Below are 23254 nucleotides of genomic sequence, written 5' to 3'. Positions count from 1 at the left end.
TGGAACTAGAAGAGGCAGCTTCCTGGTTAGATGCATTGTAGACCTAATTGCTTTGATATTAAATCTCTGAGCCCGAGAAGCCCAGGCACACTTTCCAGTACAAATGTACTTTTTGGATTCAAGTGGGAACAGAAACGCATATTCGGCTCCTACTTCAGTTTTAAGTCTCTTCTGGTAAAACAAGATTAAAAAAATAAAGTAAACCCAGAATGCACAGAAAAGACAAAAACAGAACATAGAAAAACAATTCCCCAAAAATATACAAATTAAGGATGTGCAGACTGAGTTTGATGGCTTTTTTCCCCCCCCTCATTGTAAACACTGATGTTGCATAAAGTTACAGCTATTTCTAACTAATACCTCGGTGGGCCCTGCCAGCAGTCAGCACGCTTGGATTTGGACCAGATCACACAAACAGAAGTAACACATCCGACAGCTTTGTCTCTAGTGTCTTAAGGGACTTTTGTACATTTTGATATTATTAGAAGTTTTGAGAAACCCAACACTGGGAAGAGAATCAACCAGGATCACCTGGCAGGAGTCAGGTACAGAACTAAATACGGAGCCTACAAAGTAATCGATGTGCTTAAGCACGGAGTTTGTAAGTTTGTTTTTACAAGCACCATTAGGCATCGCTGCCCTAGAACACCTGAAATCCCAACTGAAAGAACGAGACAGAACAAAAGGAAACAAAAAGCCCCCAACCAACACCGCCTGATTGCCTTTTCCGGTGAGTTAGCAGTAACAACAAAACACAGCTGAAGTCAGAGACCAAATCTCTCCACAATGAAAAGGCTCCAACTCTGGACCAACCAACTGTTGAAAACAGTAAAAAAAAAAAGTGAACATCTCCAATGGATTAGTGTCCCTCTGTGTTTCATAAACTCCCACTCGCTTCTCACTGTAAGTTGTGGAAACACATCCAGAGCTCTTGGGTATTCCACGTATGGGCGAAAACAAGGAGAAAGGGAGCCAAGATTGTAAAACAGTTTGGCACAAAACTCCCCAAGTAGACACATGTGTATTTCTCTCTCACAAAAGGCACACATTTGGTTTCCTATCAATAATGGGAAAGATGGGATGTCATACCCTGTTACACATACAAGATTATTAACAACTTCACAAAAAGGCATTTGACTATGCTGCATCTTCCTCATAGTTGCTTACAACACAAACCTCTCCAGAATGTGGCAGATTTGTCCTCAGCATAGACTTCTTTGTCCCTTTGCACAAACTGGAGCACAGGGAAACGTCTTTTTGTGTAGCAATTGTTTTTTCCACACGTACACAGCAGGAACAGTATAAATTAGGGAGGTTAAAGATATTGCAATATTAGTTCTTTTTCTCCAAGTAATTTGAGGGCACCCAGCCTTTGAATGGCTTCACACCATTCATGATCTGGCAGTACCACCAGCCATTTGGGTTCCTTTCGAGGACTTCCATACAGACACCTTCCTGAAACCCTGCAGTTTCCTCATCCCCTTCATAGTCTGCAATGGAAACATAGATGTCCTTGAGATTGTTGTGGATGAACTGGGATTTCTCAATGGGCTTTGGCCTGACTGTGGACACAGGAATCCCATTCCTCTGGGAAGGGAGGTTGGAGGTGGTCTCCGAGCCCTCCGTACCTGACCGCTCAGGCTGCTTTCCCTTCGTGTCCCCAGGCTGTGACCATGCGTTGCTGAAGGAGGAATTACGACGGACGGTCCTAAGATGATCTGTAGTTGTTAAAGACTCATTTCTGCGCAAGGAGCATGACAGGTTGTTATCCTTTGGTGGTGGAGACACAAACACTGACTGCGGCCGGACGGCAAGTTGCCTTACACCATTCCTCATTTTGACTGGCCCTGATGGCTTTGAAAAACCGCCAGGAGGTTTGCTAGGGATAGGTGGTGTTGCACGTTTGCTCTGGTTGATGGTGTTCAAAGCCTGAACTCTCTTCTCTATCTTCTCTAAACTGTTTGACTTGTTTTCATTTTTCCTGTTCCTGGCAAATGAGGCATCAGTCTCTGCTGATGTAGTTTCTTGCTGGTTATCAGGGAGAGCCAAATAATGGGAAGGAGCCCAGCCTTCCGTGTCTCCATATTTCAGGTACCACCATCCACTGGCTTGCTTTTCCAGCACTTCCACTTCTACACCTGCTGGGAAGCAAATTTCAGAATCCTGTACCTTTTGGTATGAGTCAGTGGTCACATAGAAACACCTGGTGTCATTTTCTTGCTCAGTTTTGGCTGGATGGCTAGAGCAGAAAATGCCACGAGTAGGAGCTGTAATGAGATCAGCTGAGCTCCTCCTAACAGGATCATCTTGGTTCTCAGAAGCTGTGTGTGGGGGGCTCTCAGACTCTTCGCTTCTTGAACCTTTAAGTCCACCTCTGAGTTGTCCAGTTGGCCTCAGCTGACGCCTTAAAGTGCTGATATCCATCTTTTCTTGGCTCTGAGAGTCTGCCTTGTTCAGGAAGGGTTTGGGCCTAACAATTGGCTTTGCTCTAATAGAAGGACTTTGCCCAGGCTCTTTCTTCACGCCTGTTCTTGGCATGCTACGCAAGCCAACATCTGAAGCTGACCTCGGTTTAGTCTCCTCGCTCCTAGAATAGTGACATTTTCCAAGATCAGGCTGGATGTTCTTGTCCATCTTGAGCTTCACAAGTGATGATTTAGGAGAGCTGGAACATGGAGAATTTCTTCTGATCAAGGACAGAGAGGAGCTTTTCTGAGAATCCGAGTCTCCACTGGATTCCTTGTTGGACAAAGCATCTTCCACATAACGCCTGAATCCCTCATTCTCATAGATGGTCTCTTCTTCATGAGCAACATCTTCTGAAGACTCTCCTACTTTGAACTTTGCTTTCTGAAGTGATGACACAGGAGAGGGCTTGAGGGGCTGAAACAGTCGTTTTTCAGGAGCGCCCTCTTCACGATGACTTTCACTCACTTCACACTCCGAGTCAAAGCCAAAGGCAGGCACATCATACTCGGGTTCTTCATATTTCAGCTTGTGGGGAGAGTCCTGGGGGGCATCTCCTGAAGAAACCATTCCAGAAGTTGTTCCTTCTTCAGAGTCTTTTGGTTTACTGGGAGGTGCTGGGGGAGGAACTTTTGGGCGGGTTAAAGTACTGGTTCTTCTGTTTAAATTCGGCTTCTTCCTCTTGTCAATGTAAGATGCTGGAGCCCATCCTTCCTTCTCTCCAATCTGCACGTACCACCAGCCACCAGAATTCTTTTCTATAACCTGGGAGATGACAAGGGACATGCTACTCAGACAAAAATTTCAACCAATTGCTTTCCACTCCTCCCCTTTCAATCCAGTCCCCTGCAATAGCCAAGTATCACAGTTTTACCAGCTGCACTGTTAAGGCTCACCTCTGCTTTTTGTCCTCCACGAAAGCTTATGCCATCAGAGATACATGACTGGAACTCCGCAATGGTGTAGTATTCCACTTCCACAGAGGGTGGCTCTGGTGGTTTGGGCAACTGAAAACCCTATGGCAAACACGAAGTTTTGTGCAATTAAACCAAAGAAACAGTTGGCTGAACAGCAGTATGAAAACATATTTGTCTTTATTCACTAAAACTCTTCCTTCTTCCTGTGCTGCTTCCTAATGATAACTTCCGAGTCCTCCAGAGCAGAAGTTGATGTATTAAGATGGGCCACAAGAGAGAAGCTTTTCAAAATATGTACTGTTCATGCTGCCTTCACCAGCTATTAAAACTGTGATAATCTTTACCTAAACAGTAAAACATTTTACTGATAGGCCATAAAGCGTGAGCTGCCATTCCAGTCACAGTAACAACAGTCCATTTACTCTGAGATTTTGTCCAGAAAGACTCATTTCTGGATGGCTTGCCGCAACTGCAGAAAACTGCATTGCAACAGGCCCATAATACATTCTGCCTATCATCAAATATACCACCGTAAAATGTAATCCTAATGATTTATTGCTCTTAATCTGCTGCTGGATTTTTAAACAATCTGAAATAGTCAGTGATACAAGCGAATGGGCATCTGTTGTAGCAAGAAACAAGGATAATATCATAGACCCCTATGAAGGGCTTTGCTCAGCTGAAGTGACAGAAGAAAGGACTTTACTATAGGATCAACAGATTCCAGTTCCTCTCCATAACAGGGACCCAGAACCTCTACTCAGTCCCAACACAACCTGCATTTAAATTGCATAGAAGCTCCATGAGAAGCAGGACACTGCTATTTACAGCCATTCTGGCAGCATACTAGACTCCTCTCAAAGCTAAGTGCCTTTACATTAAGCTGTCACATTTTAGAGTTTGTTACAATTATTTTTAAGGTGGTAAATGGGATAAGAGTCCTTTCAAGATTTTAAATATTGAAAGCTTTTCAGATTAGCACATTGCTCATCTGCAGAATGACCAGATGATGGTAAAGCTTCACAGCTTCTGCACTTCACCGCTTCTCGGTCTAACAGAAGAACTGCAGTATGTCAGGATCTCTTGAACACAGGTCAGACCTGCCACAGGCAGACACAGGATAGCCAAAGACACAAAATGATCCTAAGCCATTAATGGGAAAAAGGCACTGTGCTTTATTCCCATGCTCTTCCATTTCTAAGATACCCCCGTTGTAACTAACAATCCATGTTTCATCACGCACAGCATGTGGCATTTCACAGAGAATGCATCACTGCACCTTAGGAACCGTGTCTAACTGTTATAATTGGATGTTTCTGCACTATAAATGGTGAAATACAGCAGAAGTGCAGCATAATAAAATGCTTTCAGATAATAGGATGGTTTGGATTAAATGAAGATAATTGGAAACAGCAGACATGTTCAGGGTTTCACATACATTATCATTGTTATTTTTAGCATGGGATTAAGTGTAGTAGTCTTGCCAAAACAAAGACTAATTGAAAATAATCAAAGAGAAATAGGAAGAAAATGCTAATATGCTATTCATCTAGTTTGTTAAGAGGCATCTCAGATGACACAGTAAAATTACAAGCCACATACTGCTCATAAAGGGTACAGCAAAGATTAAACACTATGTATTGCCTAGTCACAAACAAATCATTAGCATGACTTTTGTGCAAATAGACTGAGTAGTTCCCATCTGAAGATGACAGCCCCAATCTCAAATTGGTCCGAATTTCCAGAATTCTAGCTTTGAAGATAAACAACCACAGGAGGCCTCATTCCTGTAGCCTCATCCTTCCATAGTATCCCAAGTTATTTTAAACACACACAAGGGTGAAGCTTAGCCACCTCAAAGATGGTAGCAATGGAAGGAGGGGAGACCTTCTCAGTTGTTAAAGATAAAAGAAGGTCAAAAGATCCAGCCTGGGCTGAAGACACCCAGAGGAACTTTAAACCCTTTGAGTCAGCCAAACGGGCTCTAATGCTCATGCACAGAACATAATAGCTTTAGGATGTTCTCCCTTCAGATCATCACCTGCTTAGTTGCAGCAACATTTTGAAAAACAGAAACCCCCAACATTAGGATATCTAGAGGTCTGCTCAATACTTAAACAATAAAATGAAGAGGCACTCAAATAAAGGATCTCTCAGATACTCCTCACACCTTGTACAGCTGTAGAAAGTCTCATAAAGCACCCACACACCTACCCCACTGCTAACATACACCATAAACCAATACAAACCAGACTGGATTCTCTTCGTGGGGGCGGCCTTGTTCTTAGATTTGGAGAGCCTGAGCAGGAAAAGGAAAAGGGAGAGTTTATTTAACTTCATAAGTCCTACTAAACACATTTTTCAGCAGTGCTCTGCTGTTACACAGTTTGAGAATACTAGAAGTCAGTACTTGCAATATTTAAGGCACCTCTATGAAACAAGATAGGAAACTATGAGGGTATATTAGAAATACCAAGGTAGCTTAGCTACTCATCTCAGCTAAGCCAGCAAATTTAAGAGGAAATCACTGCCAGAAAGTAGTGGATTGTATTTTCTGCTGGAACTGACCAGCTTCATTGGAGATTGGCCAGCAAAGAATTGGCCTAATACCTAGTTTTCCCCCCAGCAGTAAAAATAATCCACTAAATTAATAACACTCACACTGTCCTCTTTCCTAGTACCTTGCCACTCCTTGCACAGACTAGCGTTAGCATCTGCATTTTGAGATGATGTAGTAAAAACATTATAGCAACTTGCCCCTAGGAAAACAGCAGAACAAATACAAGAGGAGACATCGGTGGCCTCCTTGACTTCATCACATCATCACATCACCTGCATTATGGGGGCTGGGGGGCACATTTTAGCATGTTCAAAAGGAAAAAAACTTCTCTGGGAAAAAGAAAAAAAAAGTAAACACATACTGGCTAAGATAAAGAAGAACCAGCCAGCCCTTGTATAAAGTGAAGTTAAATTTTATCACTGCTAGTAAAGGACCACATCCTGGAGTCCCTGCAGATCTACAGAAAACGCAAAGATCTGCTCGTGTGGCCTCAGCCATAAGGCCAGGACACCTGGAACCTTAGCTGACAGGCAATGCCAGCCATGAAAGGCAGAAAACAAGAATTCATTGCAAGCCAGTAGAAACGCAGACTATTTTACTGCCTTACTTATTTGAGCTCTTTGTGGTGCTATCCTTGCTATGGCTGGGGATCCCTGGGCCAGTTTGGAAGCCTGCTTGTCTGGGGTCATCATGGCATTGCCATTAGAGTCATTGCACAGGATGGGCAAACTGATTTCCTTCTTGGTGATATGGGTTTCTGCAGTCTCGTTTTCTGCTTGAGTTTCCTTGTCAGTGGATGATTTCTTGTTCAGCAGGTTACTGATCTCCATGATGTTTCCTATGATTTCCACTGGCCCGGTTAAGTTCTTTTTCCTAGATGGAAGATCATCTTTAGCCTTCTTCAGGTATGAAGCTGGGGCCCAGCCCTCTTTGCCTAGGTACCTGCAGATGCAAAACGAAACATTATGACATCAAACACAACCTTCTCATGCATTTCAGGTATAATAGCTAAGGCAAAAGTGATGGGTGATATCATAGAACAAAATTCACAGTTCTTGGATAAGCTTTTGTGGTCTCTATTAATTTATTACCTATCGATTAGACATCTTAAAGTCAGCTGAGCCAGCAGTGAACTGTGGACTGCTGTTAAAAGTCACTAATCACCCTAAGGAAGGAGTGTCTTTGAATAAGACAACCCTTTAAGTGCCTTGGGCAAGCCCCCCCTCTTGCAATTACAATGAACACTGCCCCTCCTCCTATAACTCCCAGTCCTGCATGATCAGCTTCTCTTACGGAGAATATGGGACTCAAACTACTGCAGCTCCCTCTAGCACTGCCAGGTCAAGAAACAATTTGACTAAGGAAAAAACGGTTTTGATGGAGACTCATTTTTCTAAACAAGCTAGGGCTATTTGAAGAAATAAACTGGGAAATCTGAGTAGACACCTGAATCCAGTACACGTTCCCGGAGCACCAGCCTGAGCTGCTCATGCTACACTTCAGTTTGAAGTCATTCTTCCACAGCTGGGCTTTTGGGAAGATGGTTTTTCTAACTCCTGCCATTCCTAACACCTCAGCAGGGATTTCAGATTACAATCAGACTCCAGGAAGGACCATGTGGATGAACTCTGCTTTCCCTAATGAAACCCTAACTTGCTACAGAGTGAGTCACTGAAACCTGTCTCTCTTTAATCTCTCAAGATGCCCAAAGCAGGCACTTGAACTGTAAGTGGGAAAGCAGGCACCATTAAAATACTGGTGCTCAGGAAATCTGCAGGAAATACAAAGGTTGAAACAGTAGGACTCTAAGGCTCTTTAATGAAAATGGAGACTCATTAGACAGCAGAGGAAGGAGTCAGGGGGTGGGGAACATCAGTAAATCATTCCCTGACAGATGAGCAACTTTGTCATGCCAATACTTGGATTCTGAGGTTTGCAGTGAGATTTCTGCACCAGGGCATGCCTTGGGCTCATTCACCACATCCAGACACTCAAGAGCGGCACTTGGACTTTATGGGGAGAACAGGAAAATGCAGTGCACATTTGCTTCTCTAGACTTCTTCATTACTTGTCCTGTACAAAAGCAAGTACAATTGCTGTACTGCTAGCAATGACCACATGGACCTTTCTGTCCAAAATCTTGCCTTTTCCTCCCCTCCCATCTAGATGAGCCAGAATACTAGAGAAGCTGCTTCTCCCTACATACGTGCCTTCTGTCACACATGAAGGCAAAGATACAGGATCGCCACTGCTCAAAGTTTAGCAACAAATTTTTCCAAAGGTTCTGGTGTCAAAGGAAAGCATCCCGACAGCTCTGAGCTTTGTTTGCTACACGGAGACTAATAAGAAGTAGCAAAATGGTAATGACTTGGTGTGACTTCCAACAAATACACATCATCCAGCCATTGATACTACGTCAAGATGCAATTTGGATCTATTAAATCCTGTCCCCTTCGAGGTTCTTCTGATAAGCCTCAAACCAAGCCAAAAATAGAAAAAAAAAAAAAAAAAGCAGCGCATCAATATGTGCCACATCCCCTATTGTGGCAAGGCATTGCTCAGTGCTATTTTCCAGCCCTGAAGACTTTTGGCTAGCCTTTTGTAGTAGATGGCCCTTTTGCAGAGTTACTGACCAATGCTTTCTGCTGCCTGTGCATCAGGAAAGTTTTTCTAAAGGATGTTTATAACTTTACATGACCTGGAGATGAAAGCCACATTGGCCAATGCACTGAGCACTCCAGTTCCAAAGGTTACTTTCAACAGAGCTTGATTGTGCAAAATGAGCAAGAAAAAACAGTTTACATCCATCTTAGTTTGTGGGAGACTTAACATGTTTAAGATCAGAAAGGCAGCCACAGGCAGGTTCTGTACTGGCTTGTTAGTTCTCCTGCCAACTGTATGTATTTGGATCAGCCCATATAACCCCACTGCTTCAGACACCTCTGATCTCACATAGTTTCTCACAATGAATAGTAGCAGCAATAGCTGGACAGTTAATAACTCCGGGCAACATACCCTTAGTAGAGAGGCTGTTGTTGGTTATTTCTTCCTGTGAGTTAGTAAATTCAACCTGAAGTTAATGCTGAGCAGTAGTTGCCAGCAACTGCTGGTTTATTTGTGCAACATCACAAATAAAAGCTACTTATGTAAGTCAAATAGGCTTACATTTTTCAGCTTAGTCCTTGAATTTGGAAATCTCAAAGCCTTTGCAAACATCACCGTAGAAGACTACTTAATCTTGCCATTTTATAGGTGAAAGAACTATGGCAACTGCTAATCAGCTTCAGAGAAGTCCTGAACTGGTAATCTTCATTCGCATCTAGGAGTTGAATCACAAGGATCCTTCCTTCATTTATGTTCACAACATACTGGAGACTTTTCAAACCCTATCCTAAAGTCCTCCTCATTTCAGTGCTGCTAACACCTCCCAACTGCACCTTATTCACATGGACTGAGGCTCAGAATGAACCACAGAACGAAGATGCAGGCAAATAATAAAAGCTTTACTTCACATATTGCTTCTTACTTGGCCTGCAATCCACTTGGGCACCGTAAGATTATCTCCAGGTGAAAGTAACTGATACAAAGTGAGATCTAAATAATGGATGCTAATGCCACCTACGATCATACCAGGAAGCACACAGCTCCACTGAACTCAGCAGAACAGCAAGAAGGATCCCAGGTTAGAGCCTTTCTTTCTCTTCTCCAAAGTCCCAATGATTTTTTAAAAAGTCATAATGCACAGAGGACAAAATAAAGGAAGATACCAATATTGCCTCTAGTGTCTACAGCATTGAATTGGGAGGGTCACAGAATTAGGTGCAACGATTTGGTTCCTCGGTGATTCCAAAACCCTCCCTGTTTATATTATATGAAGGAAAAAATGGATTCAAACCATAGGAATGTTAAAAAAAGTCAGAAGTGCCTCTGTGAGTCTGAGAGTCACATCTGCTTTCCAGCTCCAGAGCACTGGAATTACTCCAGAGGGAAGCAAACTAGGGGAAAAAAAAAAAGGAAAAAAAGAAAAGGAAAAAAAGAAAAAGAAGGACAGGAAATGAGGATCAGCACATGGCCAGGAATTTGGGGAAATTACATATTTAAGGTGGAACAAGCTAATGTCTTTAAGGTGGATTCTGTTTGCAAGCTGCTGGATTTGCTTTTATTTCTACACATTGATGTGTGTGTTCACTCTCTCTTACCCAGCCCAGCAGACAAGGCAGCAGGATTCAACTGCAGTCCCTTCCTGCTCCCTCTCCCGTCACACTCACTGCAGGAGAAGGAGTTGCTCCTTTTAAGGCACTCAGTACTCAGAAAAGCATATTTCTGCAGAAGAAGAATCCTGAGTGATACCAAACAGTATTCAGAGCAGTGTAAGTCTAATAAAGAGCAGAAGAAGTCGGAGATCAGCTACCCAGGCTGTAAAAGACCAGCTTGCAGGGATGAATCACCACATTAACACTTCCAAAAGTGTGGCCCATGGAAAAAAAGAAAACTGTTTCTAAGAGCAGCTTAATCCTCCAGCAAGACTGCAGCATAGTGCTCCATAGCAGCAGAGAGGATGATGGCTGACACCTGACACACTTGTCACACACATATGGGGAGCACCTTTCAACAAGAAGAGGGGTTGCTCAACTCAAAATGCCTCTTACAAAAAATCCAAGGGCATGCTGCATTCCCCAACTACCATGGAGTGGTTGGGGCATCCACTGTCCTTCCAGGAGATCACCGTGAAGGAGCCACTTAAGCCACTGCAGCAAGTGTCACTGTCTACCAGAATGTACCTCTGCTATATAGAAAAACGTGTGTTTTGGGCTGGCCCAAAGGAGTGTGTGAGGGAAAGGGAAAAAAAAGAAATTCTGAGTATTGTAGAACTGTTAATAAGGCAAAGGGGAACCTACAGTAGTAATAAGGTCGCATTTCAGAAAGAGACTACCAAAACAAACTAAAGATGTCTTGCAACGTTTCTCCCCTCAGAAAACCTATGTGCTCTTGATTCCTCTATCTGCAACTTTGGATTCCACTTCTGTGAATGATTAAAGGAGAAAAAAATGTGACCTGACCAAACACAGGCACTCCTATCTAGAGTGCCTTCCTGGCTCCACTGCTATCTTTATTAGCCTATTCCCTCTATGGGAGCATTAGACAGAAGAAAAAAAAAACAAACCCGTTTTCTAAGTAAGAGACATCAAGAAAACAACATTGCTTCAGTCAGCATTTTCATAGTCCTCATTCATAGCTGATAAATCAAGCAGAATTCAAACAAAAGGAAGTTATAGCTTGGGGAGGGAAAGGGGAAAAAATAATCGCTATAATTACAGGCTGAATGGAAAAAGATGACTAGATGAGATGTTTTGCACTGCCCAAGAGATAAACTTCTGTTTTTAAGCTACCTGTTGTATCACATATTGTTTAAAGAGAAATAGGTTGCCACAGCACTGCTGGATTCACACAAAGACAAGGGACAGAATCATGAAAGAGCACTAAAACTTAAGTGCTGTATGAACCTAGATGGACAAAGCTCTCACTAAGTATTCATCCTAACACCTTGTATCACTCTCTGAGATATATCTAACTTGCATTCTCCCCATAAGCTATTAAAAAGTGGCACAAATCTCCTCTATAACTGCTGTTTCAAATACATAACAAAGTTTGATATACAATAACTTCGCCTACCCTTGGAATCCAGTCCTTCTACATTAGGAATATCTAATGCAGACAGGCAGAAATCAGGCAAGTTAGTTGAAACCATCAATAACTTTGGAAAAGGGCTATAGCCAGCAAACTGAACTCTAATATCCCTGAAAATACCACTACCTGCCCTAAACAGCTCAAGAGATCACAATCAGCCTTTCAGCATTGCTATAAATAGATTTAAACATGTTGCAGAATAACTCTTATACTGGAAACACATTAAAATTACATACAACAGAAAGCCTTGTTAGGTCTCCCAGATCTTAACTCAGATATGGGCTTTTAACTTGAAGGAAGAAAAAAACCCCAAACCCTACGAGTTCAGGAATTTCTCCACTGGAATGATCCACAGCTTTTGCAGACACTGTAGTGTTACTTTAATCACCATTGTATCGTCTAGCCTTTTCTTTACGTTTCTTCAAGAGGCAATAAGAACAATTCGGGCTTCCTTGCCCAACTACAGAATTATTTAAACACTAACATTAAGTGAATGATCAGAAAAGCTCATTATCACAGGTTCTGCAGCAATCTGGCTGCACGGCTTCTTTACCTTATGTACCACCATCCTTCGAGGTTCTTTTGGATGACCTCCACGGTGACCCCTTTTTCAAACCCAATCTCATCCTTCCCCTGGCTGGCGTACGGCTGGATAGTGACATATTTCTCTTCTAGTGAGGGGAGAAAAGGCAACATCAGTTAGGGTCAGAATCAGTCCAGCTGTTTTTCTGTTCTGCTTGCTTTTAAACTGTTATGCAGTGATTACGTGGAGCCATTACAAAAGGCGGAGCCCTGCTCAGGGGCCCACTGATTATTTATGCTGACGACATGATAGATAATCAGCCCCTTGCCACTACCCTGCTGCTGATAATCACAGGGTGTTTCCATGCCAATAATGACACAAAGTCCCCAGAGAGCTTTCCCCCTTCTTCCCGCCCCCCCTCCAAGTTCCTCGAGTGGCTAAGGGAGAGGATTTGAAGCCGGACTTAACTCCCATACTGTAACTTGACAGAATCAACCCAGCTGCCAAATCAGCCAAGCGTCACCACGGGAGCTCCAGCCAGTTGGCTCTTTGAACACGCACATGGCTGCACAAAGCATTGTGTTACTGAAACCCGAGTGCTGCATCCCGAGAGGGACCAATCCTCCCCAACACAGGGGGGCTGACCCATCACGCTGCTCTCCTTGCACCTCCCAAACAGCACAGGTCTACAGCAACGAGCTTGAAACAGCATTAAAAAAAAAAGTGACAAAAGAATAAAAGGGTTTGCATTTGACAGGAGACCATACAGCATTTGCATTTGTGGGTTGTGAAGTGTTTCACAAACATATTTTTGCTAAACCTCACTCCAGAGAAATAATACATGTGCGGCAGTGTAAAGGAGGGCCAGAACGAAGGCACCACTTCAAAAGCACAGGCTAGATTTCCAGTATGGTGTTTGAGCCAAAAACATGGCATCCCTATTCATCTCCAGCATCTATCCCCTTCCCAGGTGGGCAGAGGTGAGCAGACTTGCCAAGAGCAAACCAACAAGCAGAGCAGAACAGACACTTTTCTCAGCACCTTCCTCCACTCACTAGGAGTCATTTACTCCAGCATTTCCATCATGCTCAAGGTCAACCTTTTACTGCATTAACTTAAAAAATTACAACTGTCATTGAAAACATGAACTACCAGCCTTGTTCTGCAGCAGCAGACAAGGCAAGTGCTACCAAACCTCTCCTCTGAACACAAGCTACAGTGCATGTAACAGCATGAGTTTCTGTAGCTGGATCAAAGGCAGGGCAGGCAAGCAACAAAGCACACCCCAACCGGCCTTCCTAGCACTTCTACTGGCAGTTGCAACAAGGCATGGCCAGGAACAAATAGAGGGTTGTCAGTGCACTGGAACAGGCAGGAAATTAAGTTAATCCAGAGCTCCTCATCACTGCAGAACAAAGGAGCTATGGAAGGGTTGCAGCAGCTTGAGGCAAACACTCTTTTGGAGAGAGTGAAGCAGACCCAGCCATCTATTTGGTTCTGTGGCTCAACTGCATTTTGTTGCTGGGCAAAGCATGAAAAGTTTAAAGAAAAGAAAAAAACCTTACAGAGACAAAGTAAGAAATAATACCTCAGAAAGGGGAAAAAAAATGTTGGCAGAGCATCTGATGGCAGAAAATTAGCAAAGCCACATCTCTGAAGTCAGCTTCCTCAACAGGTTGCATTTGGATCCTTACAATTCTGATAGGGTAAAACCTGTCAAAACCCTTGCCTCCAAGAGGCAAATACTCTTTCCTGCTCTCCCCTAGGAGGGCTGCTTTAACCGTTTGATCACTGGTAAGGAATTCCAGCTAGTTTGTAATTAGCACCATCAGGATATGACACCTTCCCCACAGAAATATTCTACTACAAGATAGGGCCTGATGAATGAAACCTGGCTAATGAAACCCAGCTTCAAAGTCCCAGGGCAGTATTCCTAGATGGGTTCCTGCTCTGTGTGGTAGAGGCAGACTCATTTTTCCTCTGTTTCAAGTGACTGCTGCTGAAGGAGTTAGATGCCCAGTTTCCACTGCATGCAAAGCCCCAAGCACTAAACTGAACTGCAGAAGATCCCTGGAGAGCTACGCCTCATCCCTGAGAGGAGAGGACCAAGGGAAAGTTCAGGTGTGCAGAGCTGTGCTGTCCAGATAAACATTGCTTCAGACGCATCCAGGGATGCTTTTAGGACAGTAATAAAGAGCTAAGCCACGTGTTTGCTGGGTGTTGGAAGAAGGTCCTACTTTGTCTCTCCCCCATACCAAATCCACTTTATAACCCAGGATATCGGAGTTCACCCTTGCCACTACAGCTACAACAGAAGTTTCTCTGTTTATCTTATTTGTCCTCCACATAAACAGCAGTCCCTGCTGAAGCTAAAGCCAGCTATTCAGCTCCTCTTCCTGGACAGAGTGGTTTCACTCTTCAGGGATGTGACTTCCCTTCTTCCACAGAGGACAGGGTAGGAGGCCATGAGTGAGGTGCTCACTCCTAGATTTCAACATAGCTTTCCAAACTCCTGCTTCAGCAGGACTTCTCCTGTGTGAGGAACTGAGACAGTGGTCACCCATCAACCTCAACAGCATTTCAGTCTGATCATTCAAGGAAATCAAAGTGTGGGGTGAGGGTTCATTGCAAATGATGAACCTTTGATGCAATCACCTTCCAAATTAGATCCCTTCCTCCCCCCCCCCAATCCACTCTCTCCATTCCAAATATAGATGAGTGACTCACCAGGGAAAAAGGACAGCAGATCCATGCAAGCTTCTACAACATCCAGCAACTTCTGCAAACACAACTTCTGGGCCTGCAGCTATACATGTGGGCACACATCACTGCTCTACCTGTTCACGACTGCCTGCCTTCCTCCCAGCCACTGACTCCTGAACTTCCCTTCCAGTTAGTTTCAAGGTAAGGCAGAAAAGCAGAGATCCCCTCCATCTCCTCTCATTCTGTCTGAAACAGACCAGAAAGGACTGACCATACTGTTGGGACAGCTGCAGCCTCTTTCCTGAGCTTTACATCATTGCTTAGGTTTACTGAGGAGACTCTGCTCTTGAGTAGCACTCTACCCCTAGTACTGAGATTACTGCTTTGCCTGTTGCTGCTCTCACCTTGCTGCCTCGCACACACCACATCCGCTACTGCCCATCAGTGGCTCTGAATGATCAGAGACACTGGCCCACTCTAGAAACTGAAACACTGAGTTGCTAAGGAGGATGGACCCCCATCTAAGTCCCATGACACTTGGTTGCACAGGTAAGGCTTTTCTGAACTGCCGCTGTCTTATTCTGTCCATGAGCACCTCCATTGCTTGTTATCTTCAGTCCTGTGGCTTTCAACTCAAGATCACCATCCTTTGAGAGGAAAGCCCTTCAGGTGACTCCTCCCTATATGGACGAAGGGAAAAAAGACTGCATGGAAGTAGAAAGGGAAGAGAGAGAAAAGTTCTCCCATGAAGCAAGATGATCAAAACTGTTAAAAATCCATTTTAAAAAGAGGAGAGTCCTACAATGTTTTTTTCTAGCAGTTCTGTTTTTAAGCCTACAGATCAAAACCAGGAAGCCATCATTACAATTTCCCCTTGCAAAGTGCTTTCACAGCAAAAATTACAGCTATTTCCAAGATTACACACATTTTGTTTCTTTCAGTGGTGCAGGGGATACCACAAACATAGATGAGGTTTGTAACTTAAACAGTATTCTGAGATATGGGCCCCCTTGCAACTAAAGTGTAATCCTTTTTTGTTTCTCAAAGAGACTATCTCTAGCCAGTGGATGTTTTTTATAAACCAAGATTTGCTGAAGGGAGCAGTGGAGCTTTCAGTGGATGTGTCACTTGAGAGGATTGATGTAGCATTCAACGTATCAGATTACTATTCAAAAGTCTTTAAGACATTTGACACTCCATGACTGATATATAAAGTTACTGGAAAGACTTAACACAGACAAATGGTTTCATGAGCGACTCAGCAGAGTGTCAGCCAGTAGAAAGTCACTGCTCCAAGTTACATGGACAAAACTGAAATATGCTGGTTTCATTCAGATACTATGAAAGGTAATGGTACAAATCACAACTCAGTGAACCATCCCAGACCTACCATCAAAGCTGTATGCCCAGATCTACAGAGAATGCAAAAGTGTTTAACTTTGATGCATTAAGTTTTGACTTAACAATTACCAGCAAAAAAAAAAAAAAAAAAAAAAACCTCAAACAAAAGTATAATTTGTATTCCCCAGCTGCAGCTTCCATTATATCAACTTCAATGTTGAGGTCAAGTGGGCAGAATAAACTCTACTACATGCTAAAAGCACATGCATCAGCTAAAAGGCTGCACTGTGGAAATGGTATGAGAGTTCTACTCCCCTTCAAGATGAAAATGGCATAAAGGCACTTCTGTTCTTAGCATGTGACACCCAGAGATCTGTTAATAGCTCAATTAGACAACTTCATTTAATTCTTTAGCTCTAATTTGCAGGTCAAAGACACCTTTCCTGGCTGAACTGAAGGAGGCATCTCCACCAGAAATTCAGCTGCACTAGCAAATCCGAACAAGGCACGCATGAAGAAGCAAAGCCTGGTTGGCAAAGAGCTACGATACAAGTCTGTCACATCATGTATTATCCAACTGCAACCCGCTTAGCTTGGAAGAAAAGGATTAGCGTGCATCATTCTCCTTCCTTCCCAGACACAGACACTATTTAAAACATGCACAACAAGAATTTCTGCAGTGTTTGGGGTACCCAACTCATACCACCCGTTCCTAGCTGTGCTCTGCCCAGCCCTCCCAGACACCCTGGCAGCCCAGTGCTCAGTCCCCTAAGTTATTCCAGAGCCTCACTTCCCTGACAATCTTTCTCTCCTTCCTTTTCTCTTCCCCAAAGAAAGGCAGGTTTCTATTTTACTCTGCTTCTACCTAAGATCTCCGAAAGGCAGAGCCAGATCCTGGTGGACCACTGCAAAAACAGTGTGGACAGCAGAAGACAGTACCCGTGTCATTGTAACAGCCCACAGTCCTACAGAGAGGGTGTTTTCTAGCAACTGAGACTTCCCCTCAGCAAGTGTAGCACAGGTTGCTGCAGCCCAGCTGAGAGGTGTGCGTCTATACAGGACAAAGCATTTGAGCTGTACAATGCCCTGCATTATGGCTATGTATAGTGTGTGGTTTGTACAGATGTACACAACCATGCTATTTTCAACAGACCTGATACAAGGAAGCCAGTGGTATTTGAGAGTTACAGGTTGCTCCTTCACAAGTCACAGTCATCTAATGCCCTTCCATGGCTGTTAAGAGAAAAAAAACCAACACAAAACCCAAACCAACAACACAATTGTTTTTTGTGTCCTTCCAGCAATGTAACAGTGTTCTGCCAAGCTAAGGCCTTTCCTACGCACAAGTAACAATAGCTTTAAAAATAAAAAGCTGCTTTAAAAACAGTTTTTGAATACACGCCTAGAGCTGCAGTAGCTGGGACTGTTCCCTTTCCTTCCCTCGTCCCGCCTTGCACCCAACATCCCTCCTTGCACAGTTTGCAACTCTGCCATGAGATGGACCTGAAGCTGACCTGGCCAAGGAAAAGTTAGTATGACCCTAAGCCTGGCTTGGTTCATTGCATGAGCATAAAGGAGAAAGGAAGATGTTGGGGAAGGTCAGACTTTTTTTCCCCAGTGGTAGCACCACAAACTGTGTAAAACTCTTCTCTGTACTAAGCCAGGCCAGTTTCAATGCAGCTTCACTTAATTTTGAGGAAAGAGGCCTATTTCTGTGACTGCTGGGAGCAGAGTCAAGGCAATCCATATGAAACTTGATCTAAAACCAGGCTAGGATAGCTTAAGAGTGCTCACATCTTCTCCCACCCATTTTAAGATGCAGCTTAATAAAGTGTAACTTTTTGCATGACTAGGATTTATAATACAGCTCTTAAACCATCACACGATTTACAGCATTTTAGATTTTAGCATTTAAAGCAAGGTGACCTATAGGCACCTTATCAACGCTTATCAGGTAGAAAAGGTCACCTTTGCAGCCATAGTGTAGCGGAGACTGAAATACTTCTCTGTCTCCCCCAGCCTGTTCAGCAGCTATGACACAACACACTGGTTGCAGAAAAACTAGGAATGCTACATTTAACTTCTTAAATTTTAGGAGGACTTTATGTCAATGACATTTATTTTTGGATAATGGCAGACCATGACGACAGTGCCTTGTATCTTTTCCTTTTGTGTAGGATTGCAGCTTGTAATTAAAGAGCCAGCAGATGCGTCCATTCCACCACACTCCCTTTAAACAGCATATACCCAAATAGGTTTTCTTTTGTTTCACATCCTGTATTTCTGTCTACTAGTAAAAAGGGAATCTCAAAGAATTTGTAGGCATTGGGCATGGCATTTTCCATATAAGGTGACCTGTTAGGACACCTCTCCCACAGGGAAAAAAACCTCAGAACAGCTAAGATGAAGCTCCAATCATTCCTGAAAAAAAAACCAAAAAACTGTAGCTAGTTGTCTGACAGAGTAAGACACTGAACTTGACAGTTTGGGAGGCTCCTCCAATACCATCTGTCAAATCAGAATTTTGAATTTTACATGTGCGCTCGCTCACATACATACTACGCATCAAAGTTATGAGGTGTCTTGAGAAGGCAACTTCGTCCCTTCCTCTGTCTGTCTGGATTTATACTTACTGTTAGGTCAAGGAAAGCAGACCTACGGTTTTACTGCTTGAGCTGTAACATAGAGTTTCAGAAGCGCTTTCCAAATCTTTCTTATTCAATCTTCTTGATTCCCTTGGCACTGGTTATTTCAGATTCCTCCTAGTCTATCACCAAGGTAACGGTTCCTTTCCCCAACATTTTCAAAACCTTCTGTCACTGCTGGTCCTCACCGCTAGAGCCCTTATCTGCCCCTTCAACCTCTTCTGCACAGCCACTACAGCCACCTCCTGCCTCCTTTGCTCCCTTCCCAGCCTTTCAGCACATCGCTCTTGCTGAAGGCTCTTGGCACAGCAGCACTGTGGAACTTCAGCCAGACTTCTACCAAGTGTACACCCAATTCAGTTGTCCCATCTTGAATTTTCAAGCCTGTGTGCTGTGCCTTGCTTTAATATCCTACTACACACTCTCATGTGTTCTGCTCCCTTTGGACTTCCCACTCTTCCAAACCCTTTCATCTTTTCCCACTCAGCCCCATGCCTTTCTTATGATGCCTCATCAACCTAAGCAGGCTCCCCCCTCTGTGGTATCAAATAACCTGAAATTCTCAAATTCTTCCTAAAATAAGCCTTACCTACCCTGACTTCCTGCCTTGCCAAACAAGCTTAGTTCTAGTTCTTCTCTAAAAGCTTTTAAAAATACCAAATAAATATCACTTTCCACTGTGAAAAACCTTTTGGTCGTAATAAGATGCATGCCAAATTGCCACTTGCCCAGGCTCCTTTGATGCACAGATCTCCTTCTCTTTGTTTAGGCTATAAACTTTTTGGGACAGAAAGCTTGCCTTTAAGTAGCTAAAATACCATGCACGTTTCCAGCCCTGCATAATCAGCCTCATCTCTCCCAGGCAAATGGCCAGCGCTCATACATTTCTGCTTCCAAGTTCTGAGCACCCTGTTTCGCATACCACTCCTTCACCTATGTTTTATAAGTTTGCTCTTTTCTGCCTCCACAAATACGTGTGGAAGTTATCTGCAGCACTTGAGGAGCCAACCAAGGAAGGGAGTAATTTCCTTTGCTCAGCTGGTGTTTGTACATGCCCCCTACTTTCTGTGACCCCATCCTTGTTTGATATGCCGGTAGGGGTGGGGATAGGGGGGAAACTGGGCTAGAAATTAGCCAATTAATGATTTCTCAGCAAAATGTAACAGCCCCAAACCTACATCTTCCAAACCACAGAAGAATTTTCTTTCAAAATACTTTCCCCTCAGTCAGCAGTCTGCACTCGCCCTCCCCCACTCCTCCGCTCCACCCCCCCTTTGTCAGACCTGCTTCTGGAAAAAGTCTTGCTGTTCCAGAAAGCAATGCATTAATTCAACATGGACTTTGCTTTACTTGTCTAAATATTCAGCAGAAAAAATAACTGTCCACAGTTATCAAATGTGTTCATCTGCAGACAGGAGCTCTTCAGCCTTTATCCCTCTCCCCTCTACTTTTTTTTTTTAAATAACAGAAAACCTCATGCCAACAGATAGAAAAAAACCAATAATGACGTTTCTTCTAAACAGTTCTGTATTGCACATGCTCTTTCTTCAACCAGCAAGGGGCAATAAACATTTACTACTTTCTTTGCAGCACAGAAGAGGGAAAAAAAAAAAAAAAGAAAAGAAAGAACAAACTAAGTCTGAAGCTGCTCTGTGCTGGTTTGATTTAGCATGGCAAAGCAGTCCTGCGCTGTGACTGACAAACATTTCACCAGCATCAAAAACAAGCAGGGAAAAAGAGTGAAAACAAAGGCAGAAGTCCTGTGGGTAATGAGGGGGCTGCCAAAGAGGGCAAAGCAGCTCTGGTGGGATGCAGGAAAGTGTAAGAGTGCACAAGCACACCAGCCAGGCTGGATTACCAGTACTGATCAAGGGCTCGTCCCACAGCTAGAAAACTGGCTACAGAATGACCCACTTGGGCTAGGAGATTCAAGTAGACCACTGGATTATATGGCTGCCTTCCCTCTATACCCTATCCATCTCTCCATATGTTAGGCAAGCAGTAGGAAGACCTATAAACTTCCAAGTTCTAACTTTTAACTCTTTCATTAAATAGCTTATTTCTTGTGCTAGCAGCTACTCTTAAATAATAGGCTCATTTGGCAGAAATTCAGCACATATGTCACTATGTTGTTGATATCAATAACTTTAAAAGTACTTTCCTACATTGTAACAGCTCCAGTTGAAAGTGTTGGGCACAAAACCAAAGCAGCAATAACTTATGTCAGGTATCTGGCACATAAAACAGTCATGTAAACCCCCACTTTTCCCAGTCAAACTGTAATAGTACAAATGACTTCTCATGAAATTAGCCTGTAAACAATCCTAAGTCCTCTTTCAGGGAAGTTCCAAATAAACACATGCATAGAATTAGCATTTTACCCAGTACAAGAGAGCATGAACTCTCCGGCTCGCAGGTCGAACAAGTGTCACGACTGAGGAAAACTACAAATGTTCAGGCTTCCCCTCACAATCCATATTTGTATTATTGGCGTTTTGTAATGTATAGACAAACATTTAGAAAGTGTACCACATTTAAAAACATTTAACATTTAAAAAAAAACAAGCTCTGCAGCTACATTAGAAACATAAACCAATGTAATCTCTTAGATCTAGGCACACCACAGACCATTTTAAAAAGAAAAGTTCAGCAACAAATGTCATCTGTTTCTCTTTGTAAAAACAGACTACAGCTGTTCTCTTTGCAGTTTTTCAGTTTTAAAAAAGGAGCACTACCATGATATTCAATAATTTGTCAATCATGTTTCTTATTTCACAGACCCAGTAACATTGCTCCCAAATATCTGAAGTTCAGGGAAGCTTAGCCTCTTCAAACGGCTTTGGAAAGAGTAGGAATAAATAAGCCATATGTTACCCCTTTCTCCCCCATTAGGCAGTCTGTAACAGGGAAGCAAACACCCTTCCCTTCCACATTCAGGCTTTCCCTGTGTTTTTAATATCCAAGCCACTTAGAAAATTCTGGCCTTCAGAAACAACACTTAATTCCTTCAGTTTCGGCTTTTGAGTGATGCTATCACAGACCTAGTTGGTAAAAATGCTTATTAGTGGTACCAAAGCATAAATATAAAGGGAAGCATCCTTTACAGCTTGCTTTTAAACTCCAGTGAACTCTCAGAGCTATGCCTTCCAACAGCAGGGACTATCTCAAGCAGAATATCGCTGGGTGGGAAGAATTTCAGCCAAAATGTTTAATTGAATGTATTTCCAAGAAAGAGGCCAAGTGGGGGAGGGGAAGCTGTTTTGCCTGTGTTGAACAATTCTGGCAACCTCCTGTTTGAGCAGCTCTAGTTCTTCTGTACTTTGGAGCAGGGTTGGCAGGGAGGGTGCATGTGTACACTTCATGCATTCTGTCATTTCAGTGCAAACCCACCCAAATTTGGCCTTGTTCGAAGTCTTTTGGGCTGGGACAGGAGGGAAAGAAGGGAGAAAGAATCTCTCCTGACCTCACATAAACTGTGATCTGTTAGAGAACAGCAGGCTGGACACCCAGAGAGATTCATACTTTCAACAACTGGAGTTTGGAAGGCATAGATGTCTGTACAGGCTACAGCTACGACAGATGATGAAGCCACTGTCTCCAACCTGTCCCCAAATATTCAAATCACTTTCTTTACTTCCAACGAGCCTGCTCTTATAAGAGCTCCCATACCTACTATTTTCAGCTGACATTAAACAGCTTACTTTTAGTCACCCTGCCTAGCTGTGGATGAAATGCATTGGAGAGAGCCTATAGAAGCTGCTCAGCCACAGAAAGTGCCCCAAACCTTGAGATGCTGCAGTTTGTGCCATGTTCAAGTCCTGAGATTTAGTTTGAGATACAGCACATATTCTCCAACACACTCAAAATCCCAGCACTGCTTGGGCTTAATAAGGAAGAAACTGTTATGGAGCAAGAAAAAGGCAAGGATGGAAGAGATTAAGGGAGCCTGTGGTGGAGAAGACTGCCAGGGAAGACACTGTGACACTGGTCAGAGGGTAGGTCTGGAGAAGATGCACACAGATGGTGGGCGTAAGAGTGCAAGAGTGAGAACTGAGAACGCAACTTTGGTCCTTGAGTTTTACCAGTCAACTATGCTAAGGCACTGATCACGCAGTCTTAATATTTTATGGAGCTTTGTTTGCAATATTGTATGAGTATGAAAAGCTGAATTTGTTTAAACCAATAAGCAAACTGTTTAGAAAACTGATTTCCAGAAATTCTCACAGCTAAATTGCCAGGAAGTATCTGGCAGAATTCAACAATGCAAAATAAGTAGCTCCCAAGCTCTTGGAGTACTGAAATAAGCACAAGTTCTTTTTCACAAGCCATTATGTGTGCTTAGGGGGTTGGGTGGTTTTTTTTGGTGCCTTCAAGGTGTATCTGGTGCTGAGAAGCAAGACTGTCTTCTGAG

At 43.2% G+C, this 23254-nt stretch overlaps 1 protein-coding gene across 4 annotated transcripts in view; it reads right to left on the bottom strand.

The window, feature by feature from the left end:
• Nucleotides 1-1332: 1332 nt before the first annotated feature.
• Nucleotides 1333-23254, bottom strand: part of SH3PXD2A (SH3 and PX domains 2A) — a 261200-nt gene continuing 239278 nt past the window's right edge. For all 4 annotated transcript variants that reach the window (XM_086466554.1, XM_086466556.1, XM_086466555.1 and 1 more), the window contains 5 exons: nucleotides 12185-12302; nucleotides 6551-6885; nucleotides 5633-5682; nucleotides 3363-3482; nucleotides 1333-3231 (listed from right to left, as the gene is read on the bottom strand). In XM_086466554.1, coding sequence (XP_086322680.1) covers nucleotides 1333-3231; nucleotides 3363-3482; nucleotides 5633-5682; nucleotides 6551-6885; nucleotides 12185-12302 — 2522 coding nt within the window. The remainder of the gene's footprint in view (nucleotides 3232-3362; nucleotides 3483-5632; nucleotides 5683-6550; nucleotides 6886-12184; nucleotides 12303-23254) is intronic.

The sequence above is a fragment of the Leptosomus discolor genome, chromosome 6 (genome assembly GCF_034619465.1).
Source record: "Leptosomus discolor isolate bLepDis1 chromosome 6, bLepDis1.hap2, whole genome shotgun sequence".
In the NCBI taxonomy this organism is placed as follows: Eukaryota; Metazoa; Chordata; class Aves; order Leptosomiformes; family Leptosomidae; genus Leptosomus; species Leptosomus discolor.
This window is presented reverse-complemented; position numbering and strand designations above follow the sequence as displayed.